The 15,219-nt window shown below is 50.3% G+C and overlaps 1 protein-coding gene across 6 annotated transcripts in view; it reads right to left on the bottom strand.

The window, feature by feature from the left end:
* Positions 1-15,219, bottom strand: part of SH3PXD2A (SH3 and PX domains 2A) — a 324,297-nt gene that overhangs the window by 225,537 nt on the left and 83,541 nt on the right. For all 6 annotated transcript variants that reach the window (XM_090058574.1, XM_090058576.1, XM_090058575.1 and 3 more), the window contains one exon: positions 8,434-8,509. In XM_090058574.1, coding sequence (XP_089914700.1) covers positions 8,434-8,509 — 76 coding nt within the window. The remainder of the gene's footprint in view (positions 1-8,433; positions 8,510-15,219) is intronic.

Here is a 15,219-nt window from a genome sequence, read left to right as displayed (position 1 = left end):
TTCATCTCATGGAATGAAATGAAAAAGAAGGGAATGTCTGAAGGGGAGAGGGGCTGGGAGGCAGTCGTAGAGAGGAGGGGCCCAAAATGCTTGTTTTCACAGGGTAAAAAACATGAAACCTCACATGCAAATGCACAGAATTTTGAAAAAAAATGTTTAAGTATTCAAGGATGTGGGAAAATTAACTGCACAATGTTTCATCCAGCTCTACTAAGGCAATTTTGCCATGTCCTTCAATGGACCTGCACATCTTCCTAGCAGACGAATAAGTCCTCTCTGAACTAACCCAGCCTCGGCACTACCTCCTATTCCTCGGTACTGCAATTGGTGCTACGAAGCCACTGCCTGGAAAGTTTCGGACTGGAGGGAGAAGAGAAAATGGAAAGAGAAATGGGATTGTGGAGGCAAGGGAGAAAGACGGAATGCTGTCCTGCTATTGAACACAATGCAGACACCCACAGCACCAGGGCTCCTTACTCTGTGACACATTCCCCACTTTAAATGTTAGCCAAGGGATTATGACTCTTTGGGCTCAGCCAAACAGCAACAGGTAGCTGGAGTCTCCTAAGCAACACCTAGTGATCTGTAGCGCTATAATCTTTCCAGAATAGCTAGTGCAGAGGGGCCCATCATCCCCACCGCTGTACAAAGCCAAACAAATTAATCTCGCCCCCCTTCACTGTGGCACTGGTGATGCGAAAAGCAGGGTCACGTATTTGCTGGTAGGCAGATTCTGACAGCACCTAAACATGGGGTGGATGCATAATGGTACAGGCAGAAAATCACCAATCTTCCCCTAAGAGACACTGCGCTGGATGCAGTAAATGGAGGTAACAAGTGGCAGTGAGGGAGGAGGAATGGGAACAACTGCAGCACTAAGCATCGCACAGCGTTCAGGGGTCCTGCCCTGCAATCTCTGCCTCTAACCACTCCTTCCCAGGGCAGGAAACCTGTCTCTCAAATCCCTGCTCTACCTACTAGAAAATATCCCAGAGCTCTGAAATCAGAACCCCTGCTTCCCTCATCTAACACCAGACGCGGCCTCCCAGGCGCCTGCTCTGACCACTGTCAACACTCCCGGTTAGTGCTGGGAATAGTACCCAGGTGTCCTGACTCCCAAACCCAGCTGAAACCACTACAGAACATGCTTTCCAGTGGCTAAAGTACATGATTCACACAAACACCGCATAGGCATCCACTTCAGCCTTAGTTACCAGCTGTGCTGTTGTGATCTGCTCTCATTAGCAATGCAATCTCTAGGTGGGACCTAGTGAGTCAGTCTCTTAACCAACTTAAAAGGTGCCCTGTATTTTTTTACATCTGAAATCATACCCTTATATCATAAAAAGCCCAACCACGATACCAGGAGGTTTGCATATGGCCAGGAGTATTTGTACTGGTGCATGCTGCCTTCTTCCTTGTACAACCCGACTTGGGGACACGTCAACAGCCTTCAAACTTCAGTGAGAGTTTAGGGTACTCAGCACTGTGTCAGCAGATGCATGCTGCGCTTGGCAGGATCAAGACCATAATAAGCAAGGAAGACCATGGTCTTAAATGCAAACCCCTTTCTTGTGACTTTTTAATTAAGACAGTTCCCAGCCAGGTATTTATTTCAATAACCTTCAGCTTGGTCTCCAGAAATACCATCTGTATTCTAATTACAGCAGCTAGTTTATTTAACAAGAACTTGACATTGTTTGACATTTCACCGAGTTGCTCTTTCAAGCAGCTTGTTCCCTTACAAAGCTGCAGCCCTGGTACATCAAAGAAGGGATCTCCAGCAGTTAAAAGGGGCAGAGAACAGGGGAGGGAGAGCAAATCAATGGGAAAAATAGAACCAACTTTGCAGCTACTTTTTCCCCAAACTACAGAGGCTCATCGGATTCTGGCAGCATCTCCATTTGGGATGCAGAGTCTGAACCAAGTTTTATTTTTCCCTTGCAGAATTACAGTTACACCCCACTTGAGAGTTTACTGAGGGTGGGAGAGGTAATGCTGTTGCACTGGCAGGCAAGGTGGTCTATAATCCTCTGCAATCGGTCCTCAGCATTGCACAGATCACCTGAGTGCAAGAAGATTAGGGGAATTACAGACGGACATACTCTGTGGAGTGTCTGAGGGTAAAGCAAAATAAACTGGCCGATGCCTGCAGCTCCCGGATCATGGACTGCAATCTGCAGGGGTGATATGATTTCATAGACATCAGGGCTGGAAGGGACCTCGGGAGATCATCGAGTCCAGCCCCCTGCCCAAAGGGCAGGAAGTCAGCTGGGGTCATAGGATCCCAGCAAGATAAGCATCCAATTTACTCTTGAAGGCGTTCAGTGTAGGTGCTTGAACCACCTCCGCTGGCAGACTGTTCCAGACCTTGGGGGCTCGGACAGTAAAGAAATTCTTCCTTATGTCCGGCCTGAAACGGTCTTGCAGGAGTTTGTGACCGTTCGACCTCGTCATCCCTTGGGGCGCTCTGGTGAACAGACGTTCCCCCAGATCCTGGTGGTCACCCCTGATAAACTTATAGGTGGCCATCAGATCACCCCTGAGCCTGCGCTTTTCCAGGCTAAAGAGTCCCATGGATCTCAGCCTGTCATCGTAAGATCTGTTTTCCTGACCTCTGATCATGCGCGTGGCTCTCCTCTGCACTCTCTCAAGCTTCTCCACATCCCTTTTGAATTGTGGAGCCCAAAACTGGACACGGTACTCCAGCTGCGGCCTCACCACGGCCGAGTACAAGGGGAGAATGACGTCCCGGGATCTGCTCGAGAAGCATCTATGGATGCACGCCAGCGTTTTGGTCGCTTTACTAGCCGCAGCATCGCATTGGAGGCTCATGTTCATCTTGTGGTCAATGATGACCCCCAAGTCCCTTTCTTCTGTAGTGCTAGCCAACGTAGCACTGCCGAGCCTATAAGGGTGCTGCAGTTTTTCCTCCCAAGGTGGAGAACCTTGCATTTTTCGGTGTTAAACACCATCAGGTTCTCGTCCGCCCATTTGCTGAGCTTGTCCAGGTCAGCCTGGATCACCCGCCTATCTTCTGGCGTGGATGCTTTGCCCCAAAGTTTGGTGTCATCGGCAAACTTGGCCAGTCCACTCCTGACTCCAATGTCCACATCATTAATGAAGATGTTGAACAGGATGGGTCCCAGGACAGAGCCTTGAGGGACCCCACTGGTCACAGGGCACCACGATGAGTGACTGCCATCAATCACAACCCTCTGGGTCCGACCACGAAGCCAATTTCCCAGCCAGCGGATCGTGGTGGAGCCAAGGCTGCAACTGGGCAGTTTGGCCAAGAGGTGATCATGGGATACCAGATCGAAAGCTTTTTTGAAGTCAAGATATGTGACATCAATCTCTTCTCCCTTGTCCAGGTGATACGTCACCTGGTCATAGAAGCAAATGAGATTGGTCAAACAAGACCTACCCACAACAAACCCGTGCTGGCTATCCCTTAGGATGTTAGCCTGGGCCAGTCCATCAAGGATGGCCTCCTTAATAAACTTTTCTAAGATCTTCCCCAGGATAGAAGTCAGGCTGATGGGCCTGTAGTTAGCCGGATCCACTCTCCTCCCTTTCTTGAAGGTCGGCACCACATTGGCCTTCTTCCAGTCTTCAGGCACGACACCAGAGCGCCAGGAGTTTTCAAAGATCCGTGCCAGGGGCTGGGCTATGACGCTCATCAGCTCCTTGAGTACCCTGGGGTGCAAGTTGTCAGGGCTGGCTGACTTGAAGGTATCCAGCTTCTCAAGGTGTTCCTGCACGAGGTCAGCATTGATGGAGGGTAGGGGATTCCCCTCACCCAGATTTCCCTGTCCCATAGCAGGCAGGGGCATCCCGTGTGACTGATGAAAGACTGACACAAAGTACCTATTTAATAGGTTGGCTTTTTCCTGGGCGTCAGTTGCCCCATCTGGTTTAGCAGGGGTCCAACGTTGCCCTTGCTTTTCCTCCGGCTCCCCACATACCTGAAAAAGGACTTTTGTTGTCCTTGATGCTTGAAGCTAGTTGGAGTTCAGTTGCAGCCTCGGCTTTCCTGGTTTGCTCCCTGCAGGACTGGACCAGCGCGGAGTAATCCTCCTTGGAGGTGAATCCCGTCCTCCATCCTTTGTAGGCTTTCCTTTTTAGCCGCAGGAGATCCGCGAGGTCCCTGGAGAGCCAGGAGGGCTGCTGTGCCTTCTTGCTGCCTTTCCTCCGTGTTGGAATAGATTTAGCTTGTGCACTGAGGATCGCTTCCTTGAGAAGCAACCACTCTTCTTGAACTCCCATCTTCCTGGGGTCATGGTCCCTGAGGGCCTGACAAACAAGCCTCTTGAGCTTGTCAAAGTCGGCTTTTCTGAAGTCAAGGACTTCTGTGTTGCTGACTGACTTGCCAGCTTTACGGCGGATGGTGAAGGTGATCAGCTCGTGGTCGCTGTCACCCAGCTTCCCATCGATCACTAGGTCGCCGATTAGGTCGTCCCCCGTAGCCAGTACCAGGTCGAGCAGCGCTTTGCCTCTCGTTGGCCCACAGACTTCTTGAGTCAGGTAGAGGTCATCCACGCACGAGAGAAAGCTTTGCGCCCGCTCAGATTTAGCTGAGTGATCTTCCCACGAGATGTCCGGGTAATTGAAGTCACCCATGACAACCAAGGTCCTGGAGCAAGCGGCCTCAGTCAGTTCCCGGGCGAACTCCTGGTCAAGCTTGGGACTTTGAGTGGGAGGTCTGTAGTAGACTCCCACCGTTGTGTCCCCTGTGCCGAATTCCCCACGAATTTTTACCCAGAGGGTCTCTAGCTGTCCACGCCGGTCGCCAACATCAGCTTGCAGGGACATGTAGCTTTCCTTCACATAGAGAGCTACACCCCCGCCCCTTTTGTCAGCACGATCACTCCTGTACAGGGTATAGCCCTCTATACCCGTGGTCCAGTCCTGGGTGGAGTCCCACCAGGTCTCCGTTATCCCAATGACATCATATTTCTTTGCACTGAGCAGGAGGACGAGCTCGTCCTGCTTGTTGCCCAGGCTCCTGGCATTAGTGTACAGGCAGGCAAGTGTACCCTTGGGGGCTCTTGCCTTGCCCACAGATTGTGCCAGGGCTGGGGCAGGGGTGGGCTCCCTTAAGTGCCCCCTTAAGTGCCTTGGTCCACTGGCTTTGCAAGGGCCATTCAGCAGGCCAGCAGGGGCAGTTGTCCCTCCATCCCCCAGCGGGCTTAGTTTAAAGCCCAGTGGAGCAGGTCAGCCAGCCTGGCTGAGGAGAGCCTCCTCCCCGGGGGCAGAGGTGGAGGCCATCTCTTCCCAGCAGCTCGCTGCCTCTCTTGCTGAGGAGCGGGCTGTGGTCATGGAAGCCAAAGCCTTCCCGATGACACCAGCTCTGCAGTCTTTGGTTCACTGCATGGATCCTCCTCTCCCTCCTCAGCCCACAGCCCGAGACTGGGAGGATCGAGGAAAACACCACCTGAGCTCCCAGACCCCTAAGCCCCGCTCCCAACTCCCTGTAGCGCCTCATGACCTGGCTGGGGGTGCTCCGAGCCGTGTCATTGGTGCCCACGTGAATCAGGAGCATGGGGTAGTGGTCTGTGGGCCGGAGGAGCTGCGGGATCCTCTCCGCAATGTCTCGGATGCGGGCCCCCGGGAAGCAGCAGACTTCCCGGGCTAAGGGGTCGGGGCGGCAGATCGCCCCCTCAGTGCCCCGCAGGATGGAGTCTCCCACAACAAACACCTTATGCTTTGTCTTGGGGAGAGCGGGGCCAGTAGCTGTGGTTGAGCCTGGGTTGCCTGCGGGAGCCGGCAACTGCGTGGGCTCTGCCGGGGCTGCAAGGGGTGCGAACCTGTTGCTAAGCTCCGGCGAGGGGGGGGCCTGGGTGCGGCAGGCCTTGGGGCCCTTGACCACCTTGGTCCATGCCCCTGACTGGGCAGAGCGGGAGGTCCCAGACTCCTCCTTAGTCGCGGAGGGAGACGGTGGTCTACCCTGCGGCACCCAGGGGAGAAGGGCCTGGCAGTAGGAGTCTATCTCCTGCTTGCAGTCCCTGATGGCACGCAGTCTCTGGACTGTGGCCTGGAGCTCCTCCAGCTGGCGTGCCAGAGACCCCAGTAGGGGTCATATGAACCTCTGTGTCAAAAGCAGCACCATCTTGCCCATCTGTACTCTCCTTCCTGGCAGATCCCTACACTAGGTGGGTAGGAAGCATTATTATCCCAATCTGACCCCAGGGAAAATGGAGGTACAGGGACTCTGAGTTCCTAGCCCAAGGGCACACAGTGAGTCAGTGGTGCAGAACCAAGATTTCCCCTGAACGCCTCCATCCTGCGCTCTAGACCAGGGCTGCGCAACTGGTGGCCCACAGGCTGTGAGAGTCCCTTGCAGGCAAAGGAAATAGGCCTTTTACAGAGGGAGGAAACTGGACACAGCTTGAAAGCACCGCAGCTTTTCTGAAGGGCCGTGGAGTCTCCTGGATGGTCTGCGATGTCAAACAGTGGCTTCAGTGCTCACGTGATGCATTTACACTGGGCTGTTCCAGGTCCCTGCTTCCCTGGCAACCACCCAGCTGTTCTCACTGCACATCTGCAGCAGCTGCCTGGCCTCAGAAACATGACTGTGATGACCATGTGTTCCTAGATAGATCTCATCCCTCCCATAACAGTTCTGATTTAGCTTTGCTTTATGGTCCCCAGTGGGAATAGGCGGGAGCCCATCTCTATGACTCAAGGCAAAGAGAGCCTTTTAACGGGCTTAAAAAACAACAGCACTTCTGCAAGTCAGTACAGCGAGCCAAACTTCCAAACGATGGCCAAACTCAGCACGTGAAACATCGGAAAGCTGGTTTCAAATGAGCTATGCAATGGCAAGCCATGCCCTGGGTCTGGTCTTCCCAGTGCCACCCTCCTCCTTCCCCTGTGACCTCTGGTGGAAGAAGTTCTATAAAATATGGGCTGAAAGGATGTTTATTAGATTGTTTTACTCAGCATCACACAAATCACTACACCCCGGTCATCACATCAGGACACTGGCCACCACTGTCCCCTTGCTTTACCTGTGGCAGGGGAGGGTGTTAAGTCTTGTGGCTGTCAGGGCTGACTGTGTAGTTTTGCTAGTAGGATAGACAACAGATGTGTATAGGATGCTTTGGATAGGGATAACCCTGCCTCAGGGAAGGCGCTGGATTTTATGACCTCTAAAGATCCCTTCCAGCCCTACTTCTCTATGATCTCATGTCAACTCCCTTCTCTCTTAGGGAGGTGTGAGAACAGTAATTACTCACCCTTTGGATAAGTGTCCTCCAAACCATATAGGCTGACAAAGACGACAAGGTGCCTGGCCCTATGGAGCCTGGTGTCCTGACTCTTGTCAAACTGTTCTTCACTGCCAAGAGCCCCACTGAATTGAAATGAAGCATCTCATGGATGCTGCCCAACCTGAATAAGGACATTCAAACTTGGTCCTAAACAGACACCACCATGAAGAAGCTGGGGCTAATTACTGCACATGGAGGCCCAAGTATAATGGGTTGGTGTTTGGGAGCTTGGTAGAAGCAAGGATCAAGCAAGGATGAGCCCTGAGCACAACAGGAGGCATGGGGGAGACTGGGTGGTAAAGCAGGAGAAGGAAGCACATGGAGTGGGGTTTTGTGGGTGAAGCAAGGGGGAGATAGCATGAACTGAGGGCAGAGGTGGATGCAGAAGCCCTGTTCTCTCAGGTCCCCTCGTCTTTTCCAAGTTCTCCTGAGAGCAGTAGGAAATGTCACCCCCACGTCTTTGGCCACGGCAGGCCCAACTCTGCCTTGTGTCACAGACAAAGAACAGTCTGGACCTCAGTGGGAGCTGCATGGGCATGCCGGAAGGCTGAACCAGGCCTCACATAGAAACATGAGCAGGCAAGCACCTGGTGTTTGGCCCATGCGTGTACTCTGGTTTGGATTTGCCCTGACCTCATCCTGTATGGCAGCTTCACCCTCTGGCTCTGACACCTTTGCTGAGGTTACTGATTTCCAGAGGCAGAATCCTCATTACCAGGCAGAAAACTGCCCAACGTTCAAGTCTACCTACTCTACACCAAACATCAGGACCAAACTCTAGTGCCCAGTGAACCTCACATTGGCTTGCAGTGTCCTGCTAACCTTAGCCTTCCTAATATCTTCTTTGTTTTTTTCTTTAAGCCCCAAAAGAACACTGTTGTACTCATCCCCTTTATCCACCATAACATATTCCTTCACCTAGTATGTATAGTCATCCCATCCCCTTCCCTGCAGTAGCTTGTGACAAAAAAATGGCAGGCCTCATTTGTAACACAGATAAGGGGAACAGTTAATAAGACTATTAACCACAGACAGATCCTGTAGTTCCCCCTAACTCTCTAGCCACCAGAGAGGCTGGGCCACCTTAGCATCACTTGTCATGTAGTGCACTCTGTGTTGCCTTTCACCTTCTTATTCAAGACCACCAGCCAAGTGTTACCTGGTAGAAAGGGGATGATTCTCTGTTTAGGGTCCTTCTGGCCTCCTTCGATGGGGAACTTGTCCAGCAGCTGCATCTGCAATAGGAACAGAACACGCATTTGAGACTAACTTAAGGCTGCTCCTTCCTTGGCTCCTTATTTAGCTGCGTAGGTTATTTCTTGGAGCATGTGTGGCTTTAAAAAGAATTAAGCAAGCAAATACATGGCTGGAATGATGGTGATGGAGTCCAAGGGAACGTGCACATCAAAAGGTACGGCACAGAACAGGCCGATGGAGGGAAGGCAGGTTTCTGCATGATGTATAACAGCAAGGGCAGGCCCATGTCTCTGTGATTCTAAAATTCAGTGCTCAAAACAAATGCTCTGTCTCTAATCCATGTTCTGCTCCCAGACTGGGGGAAAGCACAATTCTGCCTCCCCCCTGCCCCCATCCAGACAGACCACCCACCTAGCTGGTACTGCTGTTCAGAAACAGGCACTGGGGTGTTTAACAAAACACCAAATCCGTCTTCTTGTTGGCAGAGCTCTTCCCTCTACCCTGCTTGGAGGCAGAGCACTGCTGCTTCCCTGGCACCAGCTTTCTGGAAATGCTTTCCATGTCACAGCTACAGCCCGGGGGGGGAGAGCAGTGGAGACACCAGCAGGGAAGGTGCCTGTGGAATATGCCCAGACCCTGGCTAAAGGAATAACACTCAGTGGGATGGGGGACTGTAGAAGACATTCATACAAGACACAATGGAAACGCACCAGAGCCGTTCTTGGAGGACACCGACCTGTGGCTTAGGGACCACAGAGGTTTCCCTCCTGAGCTGCTGCCTCTTGGCATGCACCTGAGTTTCACCCACATGAAAATTGGACTGTAAATTAGGACTAAGGAAAAACTGACCAATGAGCATACAAAATATGATTATCCTATTATTATTATTATTATATAATAGTACTACTACTACTAACGTCATCCTTCTCGCCATCACGCTCACTATGGCACTGCCTTTGGCTCAGTATAGGTCAGGCTGGTAGATGATACACTGACACAGAGCAGCAGTCAACCCCTGCCCAAAATGCTCACAGGATGCCCAAAAACTACATGGAGTTTGCAGAAGAAGCCTCTGTGAAGGATACAAGTTTTTTAGGGCTTTTTTTTTCAAAGAAATGTTTTGTGATCCAAGCCAAATCAAGTCCAAATCCGTGAGTCAGTCCAGAACCATAAGTGGCCCTATGACTGGCAAACATCCTCCACCCCAACCAGGGGCTTCAGATGTTTCCAGTCTTTTGACAGGCATCCTACATGCAGGCCCAAGGCCGGAGGCTTGGGGTTTGGATGCCCCCAAGTTTCGCCTGCCCTCAGCCATATGGCCGCAGGAGCAAGCTAGGGAGGATCCGCCCATTTCCATAAAGTGGGCTTTAAGCCCCAACATCTTGGTGGGTAGTAGACCACGCCAGAAGAACAGTTATCCCCTGGGCTCTTAAGGAAAACTGCCTTCATGGGCCACAAGTTGCACTCCTCAGCCTTACAGCTTCATTTCACAGGCCTCCTCCTCAGAGCAAGATCTGCCACGTGCCCACACCCTCTTCCACAATAAGAATGGGGAATACAACCATAACTGACCCCAAGGGCTACCCCGGCCCAACAGCACTTCTCTGCCTCAGGAAAGTCTCCTAGGCAAGGTCTCCCTTGCTAACCATGGCCCAGCCAGGACAGCAGGAGAACCAACAAGGCAGGGAGTTGCATTCACCTTCCCAAAAGCCTCCTTTCCCCAGCAACCACCCTGTGCCTTCTCAGCTTTAACTCAGCTTACAATAGCCCCAAAACACGTACATTGTGGTATATAGCCTTTTAGCTGTCTCCCATACTTAGGACACACAATGAAACCAGTTGTTGGGCTCCTTGTCATCTCTGTCATTCCACACAAACACCCTTGAAGTCCTCACGGTAGGGGTACCTGACACATCTTATATGACTCAACGATGTCCTGGGAACTGAACCCACACACCCATCAACACAAATATCTTAAATGGCAGCTATACTCAAGGGGACTTTCCATTAACATCCCATATTGACAGATGACAGGACAAGGAGTGATGGGCTCAAGCTGCAGCAAGGGAGGCTTAGGTTGGATATTAGGAAAAACTCTCTCCCTAGGAGGGTGGGGAAGCACTGGAACAGGTGACCCAGAGAGGTGGTGGACTCTCCGTCCTTGGAGGTTTTTAAGACGGAGGTAGACAAAGCCCTGGCTGGGATAATGTAGCTGGGGCTGGGGCTGGGGCTGGGGCTGGGGCTGGTCCTGCTCTGAGCAGGGGGTTGGGAAGGGACCTCCTGGGGGCCCTCCCAACCCTCATTTTCTCTGAGTCTATGATATTAAAGTGATACGTGTCCAGCCAATAAAGTGGTTTGCAATACCTCAGCAAATTGCATTTAAAAGAAAAAAGAAGTTTGGTAATGTGGTTTAAAAAAAAAAAAAAAATCAAGCTTTTACATAGATGCTTCTCTTCTTTAGCTACATGGAGCACCTGCGGCAGCGCAGCAAACCAAAGCACAAGAGGAAATGCAGGAGTGGAACGAACATCTGCGCCGGGGAAAAGCTCATGAGATCCCACGTTTCCCCGACAGGGAGGCAGCTGGTAAATAAACAGACTGTCATGTTAAGGGTTGAGAGAGAAACTGCTTTTCTGCCTATGGAGACTTATTCTTTTGAAACTGGAAATGTTGTTTTCTCACAGGTACAGCTAGCTCTGAACACCTGAGGGAAGACATGGGGAGCAGCTTTGTTCGGGGGGGGAAATGGGGACCGGGACCCGCTACATGATTTCAAGTTTTGCTGTTGTGACACTTTTTGTCAGGAAGATGCTTTTCATTTTACTCCAGATTGACTGACTCAAGCTGGAGCTGATACAGGCCGATTCCCAGGGTTATTCTTGGAGTTAGATGCACTTGGCTAATACAGGCCTTTGCAAACCACATCAAGAGGGTCACAACATGTATAACTTAGCACTGTTTATCTAAAGGGCGGATATCAGCAAAACAGATACGATAAACTACAGCTGGACAAGGCTGGCTAAGCTTTCCTAGCCTATGTTTTCCTCCCGAGCTCTTGCTTCTGCTGGGGAGAGCTCTTGATTATGGTGGGATGGAGTTAATCACATGCAGTGTGAATGGCTCCTTGAGATCCACCTTTGTGCAGGGTTTATACAGTCGTAGTAACTCCCGATGTGTCCCAAGCACATGCCAGAGATGAGAGGGGAGGCGAGAGGTGGTCGTTAGGTAAAGCAGAGAGAGAACGAAGAGTGCAGTAGTCTCACCCCCTCCCCAACCGATTGCTCTCGTTCTTGATTGAGGACACACACCCACGTCCATCTCCACACGGGTGAATGTTAATGAGACGGCGGGAAAAAGCCAATGCAATGGAGGAAGCTGGAGGAGAAAGGGATTGTTAGCCCTCCGATGCAGGAAGCATGCTTGGGACATTAAAAGCAAATGATGACAGGAGCCTGGGGTCTCGTCTGCTCTTCCCTGCACCCAGTGCTATCATTTGAAACCAGTGCAAAGTGGATACAGAAGCTACCAAGCCACAACTGTGCACGCACATGTGTACATCCACTCTGCTCACCTGGCACAAGAGGGCAAGGCAGGTACAGCGTGAAAGTCAGCAAACTCAGAAACCCACAGCTCTGCAGCAAACCCAACAGCAAACATCAGAGATGGACCAGATCTAAGCACTCCAGAGGAGTTCAAACCCTGCAGCTCAGCACATCTCTGTTTAGAAGAGCTGAGATTCTCACAGTCACTTTCTTCTAGGAGCTGGGCCTTGAAGGGATAATGCCAAATATTGTGAGAGTTGGCAACACTGAACTCCTTTTTCCCCATCCCTGCTGCACCACTGGGTTTCATCGTGGTTGCATTCAGTAGCAAAATTTACCCCTCTGCAAGGTTACTCATGCTGGTGAACATTATTCATACAATCCCATTAGTTTTAACAAGATTATTTGAACATGTATCAGTTCACCAGGCTGAATCAGAGGTTCATTTTCTGGACCAGGATGTTTGTTCCTACTCCTCTAAGTGCTCAGAGCACAGCTGCAGGGGTAAGGGTGCTCAGTGCACAGCACTTAGGAAGTCCATTAAGACACCTGAAATGGTTCCAAGAAGTAGAGCCTGGAGTAGTGGCTTTGCTGGTGAATTAACTGTGGACTCGCATATGTTGTGTCAAGAACTGGGGCGAAGTGTGTGTTTATTCAGCATGACTCCATCTGCTCCGGGAGAGTGGGTGGGAAGCCGATTTCCCTGTTTCCATATACACTCCCTGTTTCCAGACTGATCCCCCACCCAGATGACACCGTGTCATGCTAATGGATTCCTCTTCACTCGTGTGATTGATCATAGCTGGGGGTGCAGCAGTGGGATTCTAATTCTCCTGGTGCTCTTTGTACCAATTTATTACTAAAACTAACAAACGAAGAATATACACACACACACATACACACACTATTACTAAAGCTAACAAACTGAGGATAGATAGATAGATAGATAGATAGATAGATAATCTTCAGTTTGTTAGCTTTAGTAATAGTATATATATCTATAGATATATATAATAAGCCATTCCAGCCAAAAATGTTTTGTGAATCCCTCCTTGTTTTCCAAAAATATAGCTCAAATTCACCTTTTCTACTTTGCCAACAAACCTGATACCAACCTTCATGTTTCTTTTAGACCTCCATCCCTTCTTTTTCTCCTACTCTTTCTCCTGGCACTGCCTTTCCCTACCCCAGTGCACTCAGTCCTGTGCAGTGCAACTTCTCAAAAAATTCAGAAGTCCCGGAAGAAGAAAGTCATGAAGATCTACCATCCATTTTCAGGGAAAATAGCAGCAAGCATCCCAGTTGCAAAGCAGAGCCTGAGGACGTGATCCCAATGCATCCTAATGCTTCAGAAGCCAGAAGGCCTCGAACCTCCACAAAGGCAAAGAAAAATAATTCAGTTGTGCTTATGATTTCTTACCATCTTGGCATTTCATGGGGGGGGAGGGTGGCTATTGATTGTTGGAGTGAGCAATACTAGAGCTGACTCTGTGTGACAGTAGCTAATGAAAGTGCAATTCAGGCTAGGAGGTCATCCCAGTGCAACTGGGCTCAAAGCCTCAGGACTTGGTGACTGAGTGTAAACAGAGCTCTCAGGTGATACTGAGAACATACAGCTGTGCTACATGTATGACCCAGTTCTGCTGCATGAACTTCTTTTGGCTGAAGCTGATTCAACATGGGTGCATACCTATGCTGTCTGTGCAATAAGAGCAATTCTGTATATGGGCAATAAGAGTGATTCTGCTGATTTCCTCAGTAACAAGTAAAATGTACCTTCCCTCTGCTTTACACCTTGCTGACAAACCCGATACCTGCCTCCGCTTTAGATCTCCTTTCATCTATGCAAGCACCTCCATGCGGGAAAAGATGCACATCCTCACACGGACCGCCAGAGAGAGAGAAGAATGAATGTAATCCTGTAAGCCTGGAACTGCTCATGTTTTTCTCATCTGCCCCATTTTTTTAAACTAGCAGCTTAGCTCAGAAACCCTTCACCAATGGACTCTGAAAATGCAATAAATAGAGCTCTCTGTCTGCTCTACGATGGGCACCAGCTGGTTAAAAAAGAAAAATCCTTAACTCTGCCACTAGTAACACCTCACCTGATTCAAAACCAAGAAGCATTGCTAATTTTGCTGCATATTTATTAGCTGAATTTCTCTTGGCTTGGATAGGCTTTCCAAGACAGACACAACTTGGGAGCTTCTGCATTAGCTTTCAGCGGGCGCAGCTATATGAGACATTTATTGTGGAGTAGACTAATTAGCTCTGCAGTAAATGTCTTGTGTCTACACATGCAGCCCTATTAGACCACAGGAAACTAATTAACTCTGCAGCGGGATAGTGCCTGTAAATCCAGAGTGTTTTCATGCTGCAGAGTGTTTTCATGCGCAGCAGTGCATGTGTAGATGCTGCCCCGGCTGGCTGAGGCACAAAGGTGTTTCAGTGTGCAGACTGCCTGCTGGTTAGCCCCACAGTGGAAGACTCTTGTGCCCCAGCCAGCCCCTCCACAGCATGTTGAGTCAGGTTGGAGCAGCCCCGGGCTGACCTCCCTGGCTCCCTGCCAGCCAGGGTCACTCTGGTTCAGCTCAACATGCTGCAGTCCTGGGTGCACATTCAAATGGTGTGCCCGGAAGCAATAAACTCTGGCCCAGAGTTTATTGCTGCATGATAATAGCACATGTGGATGCATCCAGTAAGTAGCAGGCTTTTATTCTGGTTAAGCTATCCACTAGGAGGCAAAAGGAATATGTACACCATGGATTCTCAACCAGCATGCCACAGCACCCTGGGGTGCCAAGAGATCCTTTTATAGGTGCTATAGGGTGCCACACAAAATTAACACTGTTAAGTGTGCAAATGTCTACATGTGATTCAAAAAATAAGCCCACAGATGTCACATAGAGAGCTACAGCATCAAAAACATTTGGACCTGTTGGGGTCTTCCAGAGCACTTTGCAGCAGGGGAATTGCTCTATTATTTTTCTGTAGTCAAAAAACAAATGAATGGAAGATAGGATGCAGTGCACCCTCACCAAGTCTGCGGATGATGCCAAGCTGGGGGAAGTAGTGGATATGCTGGACGGTAGGGCTAGGATTCAGAGTGACCTAGACAAATCGGAGGATTGGGCCAAAAGAAATCTCATGAGGTTCAACATGGACAAATGCAAAGTCCTGCACTTAGGAAGGAACAATCCCCTGAA

Source organism: Crocodylus siamensis, chromosome 7, assembly GCF_052110815.1.
Source record: "Crocodylus siamensis isolate JL-2025a chromosome 7, ASM5211081v1, whole genome shotgun sequence".
Taxonomy (NCBI): Eukaryota; Metazoa; Chordata; order Crocodylia; family Crocodylidae; genus Crocodylus; species Crocodylus siamensis.
The sequence above is the reverse complement of the archived record's forward strand: the minus strand, read 5'-3'. Positions and strand labels throughout refer to the sequence as shown.